The sequence below is a fragment of the Lycium ferocissimum genome, chromosome 6 (assembly GCF_029784015.1).
Source record: "Lycium ferocissimum isolate CSIRO_LF1 chromosome 6, AGI_CSIRO_Lferr_CH_V1, whole genome shotgun sequence".
Classification (NCBI taxonomy): Eukaryota; Viridiplantae; Streptophyta; class Magnoliopsida; order Solanales; family Solanaceae; genus Lycium; species Lycium ferocissimum.
This window is the reverse complement of record NC_081347.1, coordinates 74067729-74089567: the sequence shown is the minus strand read 5'-3', so window position 1 is coordinate 74089567 and position 21839 is coordinate 74067729. Positions and strand designations below refer to the sequence as shown.

Here is a 21839-nt window from a genome sequence, read left to right as displayed (position 1 = left end):
TAGACATAGAGCGTAATTTTCCTTTCTTTTTTTTTACCAGTCCAGTTAAAAGGCCCAAATGAGGCATACCATTTTTTGCGCGGATTGGCCTTCATTTGGGGTGATCTTTAATTTTTGTCCTTCAAATTGGTGGTCTTTAAGTTTTGTCCTTCACCTAATACTCCGAGTTTATGGGTTAAAACCCCAGCTCAATAAAAAAAAAAAAAAATCGCAAGGTAGAATTTTTGCAAATCTGGTCATGAAGCAGAATTTGCATGGGCACAGACACAAGGACAAAATTTAAAGACCACCATTTTAAGGGATAAAATTAAAGACCACCCCCAGCGAAGGCCAATTCTGCAAACAGCAAACACCCCAGTCCATAAAAATGGGCCAACCTAACTATCAGTCCTGCCCACAAAGCCCAAATGAGGCACACCAAAGAGAGCAGCAAACACCCCAGTCCATAAAAAGGGGCCAACCTAACTATCAGCCCGGCCCACAAAGCCCAAATCTCCCAATTTACACTACTCTAAAACCAAAAATTTCAGAATCGAATCTCCCCAAAACCGCTCATTCAACACTCTCTCACTTTCTCTCTCTAAAACTCTCTCACTTTCTCTCTCTAACCATCAATGGCGTCCCCACGCGAAGAAAACGTTTACATGGCGAAACTGGCCGAGCAAGCCGAACGCTACGAAGAAATGGTAGAATTCATGGAGAAAGTCGTCGGCGCGTGCAGCACCACCGACGACGAACTCACCGTCGAAGAACGCAACCTTCTCTCCGTCGCCTACAAAAACGTGATCGGAGCAAGACGTGCATCTTGGCGTATAATCTCATCAATCGAACAGAAAGAGGAAAGTCGTGGTAACGAAGAACACGTGGCGTCAATTAAGACGTACAGATCTCAGATCGAAACTGAATTAACTTCGATCTGTAATGGTATACTTAAGTTACTTGATTCGAAATTGATTGGTATGGCTGGTAATGGTGATTCGAAGGTGTTTTATTTGAAAATGAAGGGAGATTATTTTAGGTATTTAGCTGAGTTTAAAACTGGTGCTGAAAGGAAAGAAGCTGCTGAGAATACTCTTTCAGCTTACAAAGCTGCTCAGGTTTGTTGGAAAAATTACACTCTTATGTCTATTTTTGAAAATATATACTTTTTGTTACCTGATTTAACTTATGTTTGTGTGTAAACACATTTTATACACTGTTATATGCGGTTATACAAGGTTGATACATTATGTATAATGCTTTCCCAGGTATAATGTTGTATAAACTGAAAATATGGCTGCTCAGGTTCGTTGTTTATGGGAAAATTTCGCTCTATGTCTATTTTTGAAATTATTTATGCCGCATAGCGCGTACTTTGAAATTATTTATGCCGCGTAGCACATACTTTGAGTTTGTTACCCGATTTAGCCCATATTTGTGTATAAACATCTTTTATACACTATTATACTTGATACATTATGTATAAATGTTGTATATTGGGCTATGTGGCGGAATAATTTATGTCGGGCTGTATATTTTGAAGATTTCCCTATTTTCATTCCTTAAGAGTTACGCCTTATGTCTACTGGGAGAAAATACTTACACGCTTTTGCCCATATTTAGATAGAATTACAACCTTTGCAAGGCTGCTCAGGTTGGTTTATTCTTGGGATAATAGAATTTATGGTGCCTAGATTATAGGTATAATTTGATTTGGGTTCTTGTGATATTTGACGAAGCATATTTAACCTATCGAAATGTTTGTTTTTTTGTCCTTTATGTAAGAAGTATGTTGTATTTGAACTATTTTTAGAAATATACTGTTGTCAAATATGGAGTAACAGTACAAGCTTAACATAATGCATATTACATAACACATGGGTAATTAAGTGGTGGAACAACTGATAACTATGGTAAATTTGTGAATATTCACAAGCAAAGGGATCAAAAGCCCACATTTCAAATAATTGGAGGTTAAATGTGCTTAGTCAGATATCACAAGAAGCAAAAATTAGATTTTAGCAATAATTGAAGGGCCAAAAGTACTATTAACCCTATGGTTAGGTTTTCTTTCCTTATCATTTTGCAAATGCTGGAGAAAAATCTGATATTCTTTCTGCTCGGAAAAGAATGGCCATGTTCTCTGTGTATCAAATTTGGAAATTGCATAAGGAGTACTGCTAAATCACAATCTTAATGGGTAAAATAACAAATATCCATTAAAAGTAACTGTCAGAGGATAAAGAAGTTTTCTTTTGCTGAACAATGTAGTATATGAAGTTGACATCTTGCTCTCATTTCCAGGATATCGCTAATGGAGAATTAGCCCCTACACATCCGATCCGATTGGGGCTAGCTCTCAATTTCTCAGTGTTTTACTACGAGATATTGAATTCTCCTGATCGTGCTTGTAATCTCGCCAAACAGGTAACAAATTTATTGTATCTCTTGTTTCCCAAATGAGCATCCAGAGTAATTCTGGAAAGAAAATAGATGTTTGGATCTATTCAATGATGTTTATGGTTTGTATGGTTGTGTAAAAGGCCTTTGATGAGGCAATTGCGGAGCTTGATACCCTTGGAGAGGAGTCCTACAAGGACAGCACTTTGATTATGCAACTTCTGCGTGATAACCTCACTCTGTGGACCTCGGATATGCAGGTAAATTCGTGCTCTCTTGTTTATTGGATTGTTTTGTTTGTCTTTTGTGATAGTTTGGCTAATCCATCTCTTGTTGACTTTTCTTCTTCAGGATGATGGAACCGATGAGATCAAAGAACCATCAAAAGCAGATGAGCAGCAGTAATGTGAGTGAAACCTCTTTGCTTAGGATTGAAAATCGATGAAGTAACTTTGCTCATTGATCAAATTGACTGTTTGTAGACCTAAATCCCGTGATTTGTAATACCTAAAGGCACTGTTTCTTGCCATTTGTTGTTTTCAGCAAAGATTACTTTTTGTCTCAGTATTTCTCTTGTATTTGGATGCTTCGATCGTGGAATGGATTTTTATTTTTACGAAGCAAATAGCACTTTGTATTTAACTTCTCTCATAGAAATGGCGTATTGCGTATTTGATCTCCCTTGAAATTCTGCATTTTGATTGCTTACTCCATCTTGTCTTTACATGGATATGTGATTAAACTTTGTATAAGTCAAGATTGAATTTTCTTGAGACACATCTTTTGTGTTGCATTCACATATACTCTTTATCTTATGATGTATGGGAATATCTTTATTGAAGGGAGTAAGTGGATATGCATCCATTCCCTTTAGCTTAGATCTTTTTGAAGAATTTATCTACTCTTTGCCCACTTAACATCCCATCTGTTCAAATAGTCCCTTTTCTTTGATTTTTTTGGTAGGTGTTCACCATTAGGATATGATAGATCTATGTGTCAATCCTTGGGAATAACGTTTTGTTCTGTTTTCGGGTTGGCAAACAACTGGTTTGTTGACTTCTAGTTTCAGTTGTCCCATTTTAAAATATCTGTCCAAGCATGATGTGCACACTAGTAGTCTTTGTATTTTCAATAAAAGGAGGGCCACCAGGGTTCTTGCCTTATTCATTGAATAAAGTTCTCCAGTTGGGGCGGCAACATCTCATTGGCTAGCTGTCTAGTTTAGTCAAGATTCTCTGATGAATTTTGGGTTTAAATTTTGAAACCTTCAAATGCTGTAAATATTGGTACCAAACTCAGAAAGATCGTAATAATGAAAGTGTTTCCAGCATCAGCACTCAGAAACTTTGACTGGCGAAAGGCAAAATAATGACTGACTATTGTCTTTACTTTAACTGATAGGCTAAAGCATTCTTCTTGATGATTAAAGCTAGTACTAGACTCTTTTTGTTCCGCTTTTCCAAACTTTATAGTTTTGATTCATGAGCCTAGTAAAATTGTTGGTCTTTACTGTACGTCGTTCCAAGTCTACACAACCTACTGTTAGTGTTAGGATTCTCAACTGAACATATTGATGACAAGTTGCACAGGCGCGCTCTCTCTTCACCTCTTTCAATGTTATTAAAAGCTATCGCGTCGTTGTTTGAAGCGATGTGAAGCTTTAAATAAGTTTGAGCTTTAAGCTATGACATGCAAAGTGATTCCAATGAAAAGTGGCCATTTTTTAAATTTCAACTATGAGGCGTTATTGTGCACTTCTTGCTTTTCGCTTCAAGCCTCGGGGAACTTGTTGCTTTTTTGCACTTGCGCTTTTAAAAACACTGCTCCGTTCTCTTCTTGTAATCTGCCCGTAACACGAAATGACTACTAATTTTGTTGTGTGTCGTGGATGCCTACTCCAATTTGCATGCATGTGTGAATACACAATTTTGCAACGCCTTTGAATGTGAACTTTTGCCTGGTTGGCTTGCGGAGTTGCAGTTATCTGAAGCTACTAGTATGTCCTTTGACCCTTACAAAAGGGCATTAAATGGGGTTTGAGGTTTGACACAATGTAAACGTTCTTTGGGGTTTAAAATGTCAAGTGGTTTACATTTTCGTCCATACCGAGCAGCCGGCTAGTTCTTCTTCAAACATTTATGAATGTGGGCAACTTGAACGAATAAAAACATCAACTTAAGTTTACGCAAAAGATTTACCACAACCGTTTGGACATGATTTAAAACCGTAGCTTTAAATGAAGCTAAATACAAGACGTGCATTTGGATTTCTTAGGTTGTATTTTTTCTTATAGACATAAAATCCTACAAGTTGTGAAAACTATCAAACCTTTCCCAATTTTTATACAATCTTACCAAATGAGTAAGTCATAGTTCATTACAAAATTAATACGCTACTAGGTCTTTCTAAAAAATACATCATCAATTTATCAAACTTTAGTTCAATAAAAAGGAAAATTTAACATGAATGATAATGTATTTACTATTTAATACAATCCTCCCACATGGTATGAACATAAATAAAGGTTGATAGAAGTTAATGAGGTTGGTAAATGGTTGGTAGAGTGATTGTTAAAAATATCTACTAACTTATGAATTTTTTTTTTACAACATATAAATTTATGAATCAAGTTTTACATTTAAAAAATTTGAAATTATGATTTGATATCTCAAATCATGCTTTTTTGGATGATTTGGGATTTCATCTCATGAGATAAATCGCATTTCCAAACATTGATTTCTCTCGTAACAATTAATCGCATGTCCAAATGCCTACTAAAGGCAATAATATGCAACTCTCGATAGTAACTAATGATGACAAATAGGAAAATTCTTCGATCCTTTCAATTATTTGTACTTTATTTGCAGCTCAACCCAGCGCAGCTTTGTGCCTTAACTACAGGTTAGAATGATGTATTCAAATTTTGAGCTGTTTGATAGTACCCATGTGAACAGCAAGACACAAGTACATTCACACAACATTGTTGCAGAGAGAGCTGCTATTAAGCTGGAAATTTAAAACCTATCATTTTAATTTTAGCTTCAATTAGTCACAAAATCAGCATATTTTAGCTACTAATATGTGTATTTAAATTTTAAAATATTTGAATTGACACCTACATCCCATTGTTTCTGTCTGAAATCCATGAGTTCTAAACTCCAAGCACGATTATAGGAAGAGTGCAACTGAGTAACTCTTTTACCCACTAAAGTTTAGGCAGATCGCACAAAGTCAACTAATTTTATTCTTCCACTAGGATCCGTACCAGGTCTCGCATGACTTGATTCTAATTTTATTGACTATTAGGCCACACTCGTGAGTTATGGCACAAACCTTATTCTTCTGCACACAATCCATTTCAGAATCTCAATAATACGTTGGGTTACTCTGCTTCGTTCAAGCTCGTATGAAACAGTTAATTTCGTGTCCATGAAGGGGCAAACACCATTGTTAAATTCTTCTAGCTAAGACAATAACAAGAATGCTTGAAAATCAATTACTATGTAACAAAATTAATACAATATGTGTAGTGTTAAAACACTGAAGTACACACAGTACTGGAAAAGTAATAGGGACGACTTCACTAAAGAAACTAGGTTAAAAAAGAAAACATATTAACTTGCAGCTAAAAAAGAAACACTTTAACAGAAGCTAACTTCTATGTTTCCAAAAACGTGTTCTTGATTTTGTGAAGCCTCTTGACTACGTCTTTCATAGTTATCCTTGACTCTGGCTTTTCCTTTGTGCAATCCAAAGCCAATTCTATCATGGAGGCTATGCAGAGTTCACTTTTTGAATTGACATGCTTTCCCTCATGAAAAAGATTGGCATCCACAACTTCCATAGTTGTCTTGGGAAATGCTCGTCTTATCCACTGTCTCAGGCCAAGATTTTCATTGAATATCTCATCATCAGTTGGTCTTCTTTTTGACAATACCTCTATCATCATGATGCCATAGCTGTAAACATCACCACTAGTTGACACTCTTCCCTCCGAGCCATATTCTTAGAAGAAAGAAAATGAAAATAATAATATTACATTCGAGGTATAATAATAATTTTGTACAATCAAAGACTTGACTTCTATTTAGTTCTTGAATTCGAAAGGGCTTAATTATGATAAGCGAAAGGGTTTACGATACGTGAAAAAGAACTAAACTAGCATACGTACCTGGTGCAATGTAACCAAGAGTCCCTAATGTCTCCGTATGTGCCATGGAGTTGCTTACAGCTAATATTTTAGATATGCCAAAATCACCAACGTGTGCCACCATATCTTCATCCAAAAGAATGTTGGCTGGCTTTAGGTCGCAATGAACTATCGGAGACTCATGATCATGGTGTAGATATTCAATTGCCACAGCCACATCAAGCATTATGGTGACTCTTTGAGGAAGGTTCAAGTGGCGATCTTCTTTGTACAACCAATTATCAAGACTTCCATTAGGCATATACTGCAGAACGAAGGCCCTTATGCATTCACTGGAACAAGTAGTAAACACCGAAACAAGATTTCTGTGCCTAACATTCCTCAGCACTTCACATTCAGTATCAAACCTTTTGCATACTTCCTCATTTTGCAAATCCAAAACCTTTATTGCCACCACAGTTCCACTAGATAATGTGCCTTTGTACACAGAGCCAGAACCTCCCACACCAATTAAATTTGATCCATCAAAATAATTGGTCGCTCGTTGAATCTCGTGATAAGAAACTAATTGATGAGTCTTGATCTCCAGTACCTCTTCCACATCTTTGGACTTCCCTTTCTTCTGTCGTTTCATTATCCAAATTGAAGCCACCAACAATATCAAAAAGGATGAAATAACCATTGGAATGACAATTTTGAGCACAAGCTTCTTAGACTTTGATTGTTGTCCACGATTAGTGATAGCACAAGGAACCTTCAATATGTGCATTCCACATAGACCTGTATTCCCTAGGAAAGATTGTGGAGTAAAATTTGCAAACACACCACCACTGGGTATTTCACCTTCTAATTCATTAAACGAAACATTGATACTTATAAGGTGTGATAGTTTCTCCAATGACTTAGGAATAGTACCTGATATGGCATTTAATGACAAATCCAAGAACTCCAGGCTTACCAAGCTTGCAAAGGATGATGGAATTGGGTCAGAAAATGAGTTGTTTGATAGGAAAAGATACTGCAGGTTCTCAAGGTCCCCTATTCTTCTTGGTATCATGCCCGAAAGGTGGTTACCAGAAAGATCTATTGCTATAATGGCCTTCAGTTCACTAATATTTGGTGAAACTTCTCCTTGTATAAAGTTTTGGTAAATGTTTAGGCGGAGAAGGCCACTCATTTTCCAGAGGCTCAAAGGAAGCGGTGATGAAAGTTTATTAGAACCCAAATAAAGGTGTTGTAGCATGCTAAGATTCCCTATACATGCTGGAATTGACCCAAAGAGCTCATTATCAGCTAGATGTAATAGGACCAAATTAGATAAATGACAAACTACCTCTGGAATATTCCCTTGCAATTTATTGTTATATAGATATAGACCTTGGAGTTGTTCAAGCTTACCGACCTCAGAAGGAATGGTTCCGATCAAGTTGTTATCCTCAAAACCTAGCGACAATAGACCACTTATGTTGCCTATATTTGTGGGGATGGGGCCGTTTATGTGTGCATCTGCTATATGAAAGTTTTTCAAAGTAGATGAAAGATTCCCAATAGAATTGGGCAAAACGCCATTCAACAGTGTGGAACTCAGTTCTAGATATTGCAACATCCTACAGTCCACCAAAGAATTGAAGAATTGCAGATCATGTTCACCTGGTTCATTGGTAAGTTGATTTTCAGATAGAAACAATCCCCACAGCTCACAGAGATTTCCCAAGTTAGTAGGAATAGTGCCTGTGAGAAAGTTATGTTCTAGCCCCAATGCCTCAAGCTTGGAAGCATTTGTGATGTATAGAGGAATTTCCCCTTGGAGCTGATTGTTTCCCAAGAAAAGTTGTTCAAGGTTTGGAAGATGAAGACCTATAGTGGTTGGAATTTCCCCCGAGAGGTTATTGAAACTGAAATCGACTAGTTCCAAAGAAGATATATTAAAAATAGCCTTCGGAATTTGACCACTAAATTTATAATTTTGGACAAAGTTAATTAGCCTCAAATTTGATAGCTTCCCCAATTCCAGAGGAATTGGGCCCTCCAAGCTTTTGCTTCCACAATAAAGATTTTGCAGAGTGGAAATATTGCCCAATGAAGTGGGAACAGTCCCTGTTATTGGATTATCACCAATGTAAAAATCCTCGAGCTTGGATAAACAACCAATATATTTGGGTATGTCTCCAGTTATGTTGTTGGAAGATAGGGACAACCCTTTCAGCTCCCTGAGTTGGCAAATGGTGGAAGGAATGGAACCAGAAATTTTGTTCCAAGATACACTTAAACCCTCTAGATTTGACACAATATTCTCTTCACCAAGCAAGAGGGGACCAGAAAGGCTATTGATTCCCAGACCTATGATAAGTAGCGAGGAGATATTAAACAGTACTGTAGGAATATAACCTGTTAACTGATTATCTGTCAGGGATAGAAATGCAAGTCGGCTTAGATTACCGATTTCCTTTGGAATGTTGCCGCTGACTCTATTCCCATACAAACTGAAGCTCAGCAATTTTGTGGCATTTCCAACCGAAGGAGGGATTATACCCGTGAGGCTATTGTTCTTGAGATTTAAGACTCTGAGTTCCGGAACATACCATGGACCTTTCCACATTTCACCACTGAATTTATTGAAAGCCAATAAAATATTTTGAATTGTCCGGTGTTGAAATAGACTTGGTGGAATACTTCCTTCTAGCTGATTGTTTTGAACATCAATCACTTCCAAGCGAGGCAAGTGGCCAAGTCCGTAAGGGATGCCACCATGGAAGCTGTTGTTCCCAAGATTGAGCACACTGAGAAAGGACAAATTGGCCAAAGACGGGGAAATTGTGCCTTGAAGTTGCAAATTAGGAAGCGCCAAGGCCACAACCCTTTGCCTTTTTGAACTGCAAGTGACACCAAACCAAGAGCAAAAAGAAGCATTCTTGGTCCAATTATTGGCCAAAAAATGACTAGGACTTGTAATAAAATTTTGGAAAGCTAGTAGAGCTTCTTGGTCCGTCTCATTTGAGGGAGCAACTGATATAGAAAAATGAACTAGAAAGAGAAGAATCAATAAGAAATTGTGCTTCTCCATGCTGTTACTATGCACTGGAAATAGAATGTTTCAAGCGAATTCGGACACTGGATTGTTTATGTGGTATTTCCAAAGATCAAAGTTACTCCACTATATAGCACCTACAATCATCGGTGATGTTAAAAGGCTCACCTTGTATTTGAGTTTCATGGAATCTCTGTGACAGCTTCAGCATTGGACGAATTTGAATGACTTGGACACAGGGAGTTGGTGTCTTGGTCTTTCAGAAGTGAATAGCATTACAAACAAATAAGAAAAAAGGAAGAGAACAAAAATAAAAATTGATAGTCCAATCAAGGAACACGAAGTAGAATCTCGCCTTTGAAATGACAAAATACAACACATATACTTCACTTGAAAGAGTGAAGACCCATATATTCTATTACAAAAGAAAAGTGAAAGAAACAAAGATATTGCAGAATAAACTCACCAAAGCGAAGAGCTTCATTGGGAAGAAACGGTAGTGGAACGAAGAGTGAGAGAATAGGGCTTTTACATGGATGAAGACGTGTTACTTCATCAACCTAAGAACCCATACAGTCATTCATTAGCATTTAAAGGGCATACTCTTTACTTTGCTTGGGTTTTGGGGAAGACAATCACACCACAACAAAATATCTAAGAAAAATCAAACAAAAAATAGAACTAATTACCTCCAAAAGCATGGATCAAATAACAAATAATTAGAAACTCAAAATGAGCGATAGAGATAAATATCAGAGGAAGAACCAGGAGAAAGTCCACACAGCATACCCATGAAAGCCAAAAGACCAGCATACCCATTTGTAAATCACGGAATTACCTTGTTCGGCCTCCCAACTCCCATTTCTAATATAGTAGAGATTAACACAGTTACAACATGTTAACCAATTAGTGATTGGGTTGAGTCGTATAAAGCTTGTAGGTCCAACCCTTCCAATTTTTTATTTTTTATTTTTAAGTTATTGAATACAAAGGAAGAAGCAAATTAATGTCTCAAAATAAGGTGTGACTAAAAGAGGTGGAGGAGATTAAGCTTGCAAACAAAAAGCAACATAGTGTGACTAAACACGTTCATCATATCTCTTGATTTATTTCTAGTTTATTCAAGTAATCAAATAACAATCACAAAAAAAAAAAAAAAAAAGGTAAAGCTTCAGAAGAACCAAGTTAATGGAAGTCCAAGCAGTCCAGACAAGTTGTCCCATAGGCCATAACCCAAGTCAATGGGAATCACTTATTGACCAAAAAAAAAGGGTCAACGAGTACACTTACATTATTATACACTAAAACAGTCTGCTCTCAGATATTATAATAGATCATAACTAAACAGAAGATATTACCTGTTTTTTACTAGAACAACGAGTACTCTTCAGTTCCAAGTTAGTTATGGTATGAATTCCCACTATCCATGTCACTCAATTTAGATTCGTAATCTATACCACTGAGTATGTTGCATTCATATGGAATTGAATGCACTAATGATATGAATGCAGTTAAACACAGTTGTGAGGCTACTGATCATTTTGCTCTCAGGCTTGATCTTTAAATTAAGGGAAAAGGGTCAAAAATATCCCTCTACTTTGTAAAAAGGGCTAAAAATATCCTCCGAACGTATTTTGGGTCAAAAATACCCCTCTCATCCTTAAAGTTTTCAAATGTACCCCTGTCTTGATGGAAATTATCTCCCAAAATGACCCAAAATTATTTTTTAAACCCACTCCATCATTTAAACCCGACCCAACTAAATAATAACCCATAAGATCCCCTTATTCCCTCAATTCCCTCAAACTTCAAATCTACATATTGGGGGAATAAGGGGGGATGCTTTATGGGTTATTATTTAGTTGGGTCGGGTTTAAATGATGGAGCGGAATTTAAAAATGATTTCGGGTTATTTGGGGGATAATTTCCGTCAAGACAAGGGTATATTTGAAAACTTTAAGGATGGGAGGGGTATTTTTGACCCAAAATAAGTTCGGAGGATATTTTTAGCCCTTTTTCCAAAGTAGAGGGGTATTTTTGACCCTTTTCCCTTAAATTAATTAACAGAGTGATTTGGTGGGATTATATAAGGTTATTAAATTACTTGCTTATAGGCAGGGAATTTACAGCAAGATTATAGGATTACATGTAACTATATATGAAAACAGAGAGGTCTTCTGGAGATCTCTGGTAATCGAAGTTGTATTCTTCTGACTAATGACCAAATTTGTGTAGCATAGTGTGAAGACATCAAAGATGAAAATAACTGTACCGATTCAAGCTGTATCTATATAATGTAGCCGAGACACTAGTCCCTTCCTATGAAAACTATACCTCATTATGAGGTTAGCAACTCTCCCAAGTTCAGAACTAATGTTTTTCTTCTCCTAATTAAATTCCTATTACTATATGAATTGCAACAACATTTATGATACATAGCCTTTGAGTCCTTCTCGATATCCTGATCTTTTGGATGCTTTAACTCACATTGACACTGTCATGAGGCAGGTTCTTCATTCACAATGCATTCATACTCTAGATTCATCTTTGAGCTGAGAATTTTCACGCCTAGCTAAGTCAGTAGCAGCTTTTGCAGCATTTGCTTCATTGATAGTCTGCTTCAAGATGTCTCTCAATTTGAAGACTTCCCTTGCTGCTTTAAGAGACTCGTTGAGCTTAGTAGCCTTGTGTAGAGCAAGATTATCACTCTTCCTGAACTTTTTTTATACACGTGATGAAGCTCATTTCTTTCCCATTCCAAGCTAATAGTGACTCCTCCGCCTCTAATTTCAATCTCTCTGCTGTACATCTATATAGTTCTTTTTCCTTTTTCGCTTCATCCAAAAGCTTTTGGTATCTAACCTTAGTGCTTTTGATAATCTCTTTCAAATTTCCAGCCTCTTTTTTCACTTGTCCTAATTCTAATTGTGTAGCACAAAGTTTCTTCTTGGCCTCAGATGCTTCGGAAGCAACTTCCTTTAACGCTAACGCTAAATCATCTAAGGCCTTTCTGCTCTTTTCTTCAGCCTCATTTGCCAACTTCATTTCGAGCTTGGATTCTTCAAGTTGAATCTTGATTTGTTCAAATTGCCTCGTCTTTGACAACCAAGCATCAAATATTTTGGACTCTGATAACTTCCTGTTCTCCAATTCATCTTCTAATTCTTGAACCCTTCTTCGAAAATCGGATAACCAATCTGTCACGCCAATCTTGAATGCTTTTCCTAAACTAGCATCTTTCTCAAGTAACTTGAGCTCATATTTTTTCGCCTTTTCGAGCTCCAACTTCAAAGACTCGATATTCTTGTCTTTGATCTTCGATTCTTCTTGTTTGTTAGTAAGCAATTCCTTCAAAGTCTTAACTTCGACATAGAATTCTCTTGATATTCCATCACTTGCTTTCATGTTGGCCTCCTGGGCTGCATGTTTCATCTCACTAAGTTCATTAATGACTCTGCTCTTTTCTTCTTCAACATATCCTAATTGATCTCTTCTCTCTCTCAAATCCTTCTCAAGTTTCTCCATTTGTTCTTGCATGACAACAAGTCTATTGGTCCGAGTCTACACACACAAAAAACAAAAACACTAAAATTTTAATAGTTTTGGACAAAACTGTTATCTATAGTCATAAAAAAATCACTTTCCCAAAATGAAAACAAATCAAGAATTTATTTTCATAATTCCCTAAAATACACTTGAGTAAAAAGAATAAAGTAAAAAATATTATTCCCTCAGCATAGTAAAGAATGGGAAGTTCTAAGTATGGAAGTCAATTAATCATTTTTGTGTCGGTTTGACACTACAACTATCATGACGTCACAATTTTGACCTAGTTGGAGTCGGTTATATTAATCCTCACCGTTAATATCTCCATGTGCTTGAATTAAACATTAATATTTTTCACATAAAATTTGCAAAATTAGTACTAGTCGCAGATGGCATAAAAAGGTAATAATACCTGAGACGGATGCTTAACAGGGGACTTTCTTTCAAGACAAACAAGGGCATCTGAATCAATTTGTGATCCCAAAGCATCACATCTGCAAAGCTTTGATGCTGAAATAGTTCTTGAAATGATTGAAGAATGTCTCTTCTTTGCGGAATCATTGGACCCAGCTCTATAATTTCTCGAAAAACATCAAAGATTCAGTCTTTATGATCATGTAAACGAACATATTATATAAACAAGATACAACACAAGCCCATGAATCACAAATTCAGGACAGCAAAGTTAACAAATGAAATTCAGCAACGCATATTTTATCCAAATAAAACATTGTCATCCTATCAAACTGAGGACGACTATAAATCCATGGTGGTAGACTAGTGTTCAAACCCGAAACTGAAAAATGTCAGTTGATCTTTCTATCTGTCTAAGCTTTGGTGGAAGTTTACCTATGGTAAAATAGTTAAGGTGCCCGCTAGTTGTCCCAGACACCACCTCATAGGAAAAAAAAATCGAGACAAGTATACCAGTAGCAAAAAATAAGAGGTACCTTGACTTGGAACGTAACATCATGCGTATACGTTTGGAATCACTATTCGTTGAAGATTCTTGATCTTGCCAAAAATCAGAAAATATATCAAAAGATCCACTTTATGTTTGCTGTGAAAATTTGTAGCCTGTGTATTACAGATTGGTGGTAGAGAGTGAAGGCCCAATGGCTATGACAAAGTTTGCAGGTTTTATTTGCAACTCAGCTGTAACGGCCAAAATCCATAAACTGCAACATATAACAAGTAAATGTTAAGAGACAACATGTAATTTAATAGCATAACTTGCTTTTCACACAAATTAATTAACTGTTTCAACCGTGTATATCTAATTAGGTTCGTTAATATAATAAATGTTAATAAATGTGTTACCTTTCTAATAGTCTTAAAGATGATGTGATCACACAAATTAAATAGTAAGATGCTCCCTGCTTCTTTCACTATTATATTGTTCCTAGTCCATGCCTTCTTTGGCATGAAAGATCAACTAATATTTTCTTCCATAACGATTTTTTTCCAAACATTTTTATATCATTTTTACTATATGTGGAGCATGCTTGGTGCAGCATCTAATTTTGTCTGAGGGCCGGCAAGCATGATTTTTTTTATTTTTGTTTGTTTAATTAATGCTGTGCCACTCTAATTCAATTTTATTATATTCTCTAGTAACTACTGCAATAAGTACCTTCAATATATTTTGTTGAGCTTTAAGTTGCAACAAGTGTACTTGTCCGCGCTTCGCGTGATCATAAAGAAATATAAAATATGAACAAATATGAATGTTAGAATTTTTATTAAAAAAATACTTTATCAAACGTCTTTTCATTATCCTACCATTTTTAATTTGTCTCTTTAATTAATTTATATATAATCTTTTGACTAAAAGAATATATTAGAGACATCAAGACCGAATATAAAACTACTATGATCGTAAGATATACAAAAAAAAAAAAAAAAAAAAAAAAAATCTTTCATGCGTGTATATGCATGCATACACAAAAATATTTGAACTCACAAGGTTGCCTATATTAATATACAGAATGTCGAAAATGTTGATCTGCCCCGTTTACTTGTTAATATTTGGAGCATTTTCCTTATGTTTTTAAATTTGAGCTCTTAATACAAGCAAATTTTCTTCAGTAGATGTAACTTTTGCATTTTTAAAATTAAGTTGAATTGAATTTTTTGTAAAAGGATGAAAAACAGAATGGCAGAAAAGGAGGAAAAAAAGGAACAAACAGAAAACCCAAATAAACTTAAATATTAGCATAACTGAATCTGTTAAAATATTAGTGAAATTTTGAAAAGGTTATTAGTTCCCAAGATTCGGTGATGTCAGTTCATTAGCGAATTCATACATTTGTGTTATTTGGAGGCGGTAGAATATAACACATTCATAGATTTCATCTTCTTCTTTTTTATAACTATTAATAACCATACAAAATTCAACTTTTAGTTGTGTATTGAGAAATGATAAGTTGTGTTACATTCTATGTTTTGATGATTTGTCAAACAGCTGGAGAATCAGAGAGGGACCTGATCTACTATGTGTTCTCTCTGTACATCGTACAACATTGATAAATTTATGTATTTATATACAAGCCACTTTACTAACATGCCAAGTGCTATTCCGTGTTTTAAGGATATTAGTCTCTATCTCATCCCTCATGCTCCCCAATATATATACAACATGTTACAACTCATTAGGTATCACTTGGAAAACCTAGAATCACTTTAAAAGTGCAGCCGCCACGAGATTCTACAAGTGTTCAAAACAAAGTTGACCACAAACTGAAGGATTAGATCCCAACAACTGAAGATGTCAACGTCTCTTAGTTTGTTTTGAGTTTTGTTTATGTGCTTTAACTTGTAAACCTACTCTTCTCTAAAGAAGCTGTTGTAGGTAGCTTAAATTCTCAGTTTTCATTTGTAGGCAGCTTTCCTATCAAATCTATTGAGTGGTGCCCTTGGCTAGAGTTAGTCAAGGTGTATTAGTTGATTTGGCTAGAGGTAGTCAAACTTAGTTGAGTGCGTGACTAGAGTCAGTCATAGCGCGTAGCTTACAATAAGGTTATTGTAAGGGTTAAGTGTGTTAATTCCTAGTTTGCAAGAGTTGTAGTCTGAAGTTGCTCAGTGAAGTGAAGTTGAAAATCCTACGAGGTAGGTCGTGGTTTTTAATCCATTGAGCAAGGAGTTTTTCACGGTAATATCTTGTCTATTTACTTCTGCACTGTCTCAGGGAACTGGTTGATAACCAGGTCCCTCATACACTGTTTGGTGGACACATAGCCTACATCAAGAAATAGGATTAAATTTTATTGATATAAATTGTTAAAACTAAACTTAGACCTTCTAGCATGCGAAAATAATGGCGATGAAATACATAAATAACTAAGTTTTGCAAAAAAAAATTTAAAAAAAAATCAACATTCCTATTCTTTGACAGTTTATCACATCTCTAATAACCACCTATCAAAATAAGGAAAAATAAGTAGGTACCAAGCTAAAATAATGAACAAAGATGAGATCAAGTCAAAAAAAAAAAAAATCAAAAAGAACAAATAAATAGTCAGTATAAATAAAATTAAGCCATTTAACTGTCCAATTATAAGATAATCAGATACCTTAGATGTGGTGAAAAGAGTTCATCAAACCATTTTCTTGTTGCAAAGTCGAAAAAAATTAAAATATTAGTTTTAAATTATTTAGATGAAACACAAAAACAAAAATTACCAAAAAGGACATTCATATCAAGTGGCCAACGATAATAGTGTCTTTGTCCTTCTCAAATCTCCCTATAGTCATCTTCTAGTCTTCTTTAATTTGATATGTCCATCATTTGGTCTTCTACGTATCCCTGCAATAAATTTTACATCACAAAAATTGATGCATACAAATGAGAATTGTAAGAAAATAAATTAAAATCCTATATGTTATGTTCTTGCTTATAATCAATATATAGGATATAGGATACCAAAAACTAATTTACTAAATGAGAATCTTAGAAAGTAAAACTATACACGATATCTTTGTTACTAAATATTGTTTATTGCATAGTAAAAAATGCACAAGGACACAACATATGGAGAATAGCATAGCCAAAAAACAAAAATGAGAAGATATATATATAGGATATCAATTAGCAGATCAATTAGGAGAGGAATGATTTGGGTAATTATTGGTGATTAAGTATCAACAAACGGCTTTAGGCCAGGGTATCAGTAAATAAGGATGCTGCGTGGGCTGAATCAAAGTTTAATAGAAATTTATTGCAAAGTGAACGTGGGTTAACTCTAGACAAAATATTTAATGGAGGAGGCTTTTTTAATCAATTTAGATAGTAAATTATGTGGAAAAATGAAGGATAACTGCCAAAATCAAACAAAGAGAAAGTAAAAGCAAATAGTTTCTGATCTTGGGTATGTACATACATAGGTATATAATGAATTCAAGAGTAAACAATGAAGGTAAACGGTTTGGATTGCAACATACTTAAGAGAATTAAAAGAAAATTACTTTTCAGTTTTCTAACATAGTACATTAAACATAATTAAGAGAATTAACTTTGTGACTTTTGAGTTTTTTTAATGAGAAAATACACAAATACCCCCCCCCCCCCCCCCCAAACATATACTCGGACTAATTATGACGCACCCAACCTTTGCGGGTGACCTATTACCCACGCCTTATTTTTTCGTATTTTTGTATCCTTTTCGCCGACGTGCAAAAAAAAATTTGATGCCTACGATTGCACGATGGAGAGTGTTGCACACTCTCATACACGGCGCCACGTCAGTGTCACGTCCTTTGCCACATTGGTGCCACTTTTCCTTTCTTTTTTTCATTTGATTTTTCTTTTATTAATTATATTTACACTAATTAACCTCTGATTAACCATTAAACCCTGCATTATTTTTATCTTCTTCATCACTAAACCCTTCTTCTTCTTCATTTCAAGAAATTAATCAACTCATATTCTTCCTCCATTAACACACACACACATTCAACCCATTTTCTTCATCTATTAACACACACACACATTCACCCCATTTTCTTCCTCCATTAATACACACACATTCAATTTCTTTCATCAATCATAAATATTTTTTCAAGAAATCAACCAACCCATTTTCTTCCTCCATTAACACACACATCCATTAACACACACACCCATTTTCTTCCTCCATTAACACACACACATTTTCTTCCTCCATTAACACACACACATTTAATTTCATCATCAATCATACATATCTTTTCAAGAAATCAACCTATTTGGGTTCAAGAATTTCTCTTCCACGGGGCTGCTTCTTCTCTTTTCTTAAAAAACACCAACTTTCGGCGGCGGTGGTGGGGCAGTGGCCGCTCGTCGGTGGTGGTGGTGGCGCGGGAGGGAGAGAAGGAGACGAAGGAAGGGGGGAGGGGTCATTGGCACAATGGTGGTGCAAGGAGTGGAGAGAAGGAGATGAAGGAAGGGGGGTCGTTGGGGCAGTGGCCGCTCGCCGGTGATGAAGTCCGGCGGCGGCGGTGGCGATAGAAAAAATGAGATAGAAAAAAAGGTTGAAAAATTTAGAGAGGGAACGGAGTAAAAGTAAAAAATGAGATTGAAAAAAAAAAGGAAAAATTAATTAAAAATACATATAATTATGAAAAGATATATTAAAAATAAAATTTTAATACTTTTTTAATAAAATTTAGGTGGCACCAATGTGGCAATGAAGTGGCACTGACATGGCCCCAATGTGGCGGAGAGTGTGCGAACGTGCCTTTGGGCATCAAATTTTTTTGTGCCACGTCGCCACGTAAAAGGATACAAAATACATAAAAAATAAGGTCAGGGGGGTAATAGGTCGCCCGCAAAGGTTGGGTGCGTCATAATTAATCCGAGTATACGTTGGGGGGGGGGGGTATTTGTATATTTTCTCTTTTTATAATATGACACATAAATGGGAAAAAATAAAAAAAATGTCAAAAAAGGAGAAAAAAGATAAATATGAATGGTGGCCTAAGAGAGGTGTCACATCACATTGTCTATGCCTAGCTTTATAATATATACTAGTAAACTGGTCCGCGCTTCCCGCAGTTGCAAAATACGTCAATTACGATATAATCTTTTTTTTTTCTTTCTTGGACATCAAATATTAATTTTTTTTTTTTGCAACAACTAAAAAAAATTTACTTAAAACATATAATCTAAAATATAAGTTTATAATTTCAACTCACAGATATTTAAAAAACGAAGCTGAAAATTCAAATCATAGCGTAGTTTTATGAAAATATAAAGTATCATCACAGCATCACAATAAAAAATACTCCATCTTTTACGTAAGAGATATTCTTCCTAAAAGAAAATAAATATTTCCTCTAATTTTCATCATTTAGAAATATTAAACTTCGCTAAATACTTAATTTGAGGTGAAATTACTTTTTACTGTTGTATCTTCTTTTGTAAATGTATTTGTGGGTAAATATATTATTGTACATGATTGCATAGTTTAATATATATTTGATAACATGCTGTATGTAAAAATATAATTGGCTTCAAAAGATTTCCTTAATCAAGAATCTATACCATATTAAAAGCAAGAAGAGCCTTAGAAATGTTGATTGAACTTTTTGCTCTTCATTAAAAGACTGCATAATAGACAAAATCGTCATTACTATTTTTTTAATATTTAAGATTTTAAAATTAACTAAATTTTATGTATTAAATTTTATTTAGTCACATAAGGAGATTTTCCCAATTTGGGTTCCTTTTAGGTTTTGAAGTCTTTATTTATTAAAAACCTCAAAATTCATCCACATAAGGAAAACGCCATAAAGAAAAATACAACGATCAAAGGAGATGTTGTGAGAAGAAGAAACAGAAACTTTTGTCATCTACGTACTCCATATCCACTCAAACAAGGAGATTAGGTCTCCAATTCCCTGCAATTTCTTTATGTCAAGAATATACTTTGACGCCTTCGTGTATATGTTAATATATATGCTTCATAACTTCATTTTTTTGTGTCGAGCTTCCAGCGTTGTACGTGAAACAACACATTGTTTTTAAATGTTGCTTTAAACTGTCGGTCTGGTCAATTTTTCCAATTCAACTTTTCAAAGGCAACATATAGTGTCAACGTCCCCGATATTTGTTTGTGATGTGGGGTAAACTTTCTCACCTTTAGGTTCTTCTTGAAATTATGTGATACTAAATATTTGTGTATTCTTTATAAACATCTGCAAATTAAGAGGTTGTCCGTTGCGGTATTGTTTGTTTATCATGTTTGTGCAATTATCAATGGTGCTAATCCTGATTTTCTATTAGTGCACAAAGAGCTTGAGATTGCTTCAATAGCAATATTGTACTCAAGAATGCGTTAATTACTTTTCTGCCGTTAGTTTTTCAATTTGAAGAGACAAAGCAATATACCAACCGGACAATCTTTGGTTATTTTTATTATTTCATCGACTTATCTTATATTAACGTTATTTTTTTAATTATTTAAATTTATTTGTTTAAATATGTTCTTTGGAGACACACTTTAGTATTTCGGTGAGAGTACTTAAAGCCTCCATCAGATAAGGGAAAAAGAAACCAAAGAGGTATTGCTTATGAGATAAAGGTATTGAAATTTTGTTAGATAAATCTGTTTTGACAAATATATTTATTTTGCCAACTTTAGTATTTGGGTGATGAAGACAATCTTGAGCTTATAAAAGCTTAGTTTTAACATTTGTAGCAATTATTTATTAATAACTAATGCATACAATGAAAATTGAAATATCAAACCCATCTGATTGGGTAAAGACTAATTTTAAGAGATACGGTGATGGTTTAGGTTAATCGATCCTTCTAAATCGCTAATGTAATTGACAATAAAATACTTCAAGAAGATCCACAGAATCATTCGCTCGAGAAATATGCCACTTCGGCCCTTGATTTAAGAAAACAGAAGGAGAGATCAAGAGAAGTTGTTCCACGTGATCGATTCGAAGTACTACCCGACTTTCTTGGAGATCAAGAGGATGACAAGGAGGTTAGAGAAATGTCAACCTTTTTATCCTTTAAAATTAGATATAATATTGGATAAGATTGTAATTTAATATTTCTTATATATAAGATTTTGAAATTAACTAAAATTTTGGTTATCAAATCTTTCTTTATTTAGAGTCCCGTGTAGAAAGTCATAATACTTAGGATCTTAAATCAATTAAGATTTTAACTTATAAGGATTTCTTATTTAATGCCTCAACACAATGTCATTTATCTGTAAAAAGAATTGAAGGTCAATCGTCAAACAAAATTTATTATATGCAATACAGGCAAATTTTCATCTTTACTTTTATGTTTCTTCTTTTATAATTTTAGTTCAGTCTGAATCATAGTTTAGATTCGAGTTGATTTAGTAAAGGTGACCGTGAAAATTATGGAATGAGTCCGTCTTTTTGTTCTGCTGTAAAATATCAAAGAAAGAGGAGTGATGTATTATTTGATACGTTCATCACTATACATAAATAATTTAAGTATTGTTTTATCTTGATTTCTCGATACTCTCAAATTTAAACTATTAATAAGTGGAAGTTCAATGGTACGACGAATGGCACTTTCGAAATAATATCACTTTTTGTGGGCATTTTTGGCATTTAGTTTCAACCCTTTTATTCCTATTTTTTTTCATGACACGTGTTTTACCCATTTGTGGGATACACCGGATTTTAGTACAGTCCAGTATTTTGTTTTCCTAATTTCTCACTCTTTCTCTCTTCCTTCTCTCTCAGGTGAGTTCTTGTTCTTCTTTT

At 34.9% G+C, this 21839-nt stretch overlaps 2 protein-coding genes and 1 pseudogene across 2 annotated transcripts; 1 reads left to right on the top strand and 2 right to left on the bottom strand.

Annotated features, from left to right (window-relative positions):
• The first annotated feature begins 614 nt into the window (after positions 1–614).
• Positions 615–3021, top strand: LOC132060426 (14-3-3-like protein A). Its single transcript, XM_059453470.1, has 4 exons — positions 615–1097; positions 2284–2406; positions 2523–2639; positions 2731–3021. Exons 1-4 carry the CDS (start codon positions 615–617, stop codon positions 2782–2784), a joined length of 777 nt encoding a protein of 258 aa, XP_059309453.1. The 3' UTR covers positions 2785–3021.
• Positions 3022–5826: 2805 nt separating this feature from the next.
• Positions 5827–9689, bottom strand: LOC132060425 (probable LRR receptor-like serine/threonine-protein kinase At3g47570). The gene is made up of 2 exons (XM_059453469.1): positions 6551–9689; positions 5827–6384 (listed from the first exon to the last, which is right to left on the bottom strand). Exons 1-2 carry the CDS (start codon positions 9591–9593, stop codon positions 6038–6040), a joined length of 3390 nt encoding a protein of 1129 aa, XP_059309452.1. The 5' UTR covers positions 9594–9689; the 3' UTR covers positions 5827–6037.
• A 2125-nt stretch (positions 9690–11814) lies between these two features.
• LOC132061652 (putative WEB family protein At1g65010, chloroplastic) overlaps positions 11815–21839 on the bottom strand; it is a 12106-nt pseudogene continuing 2081 nt past the window's right edge.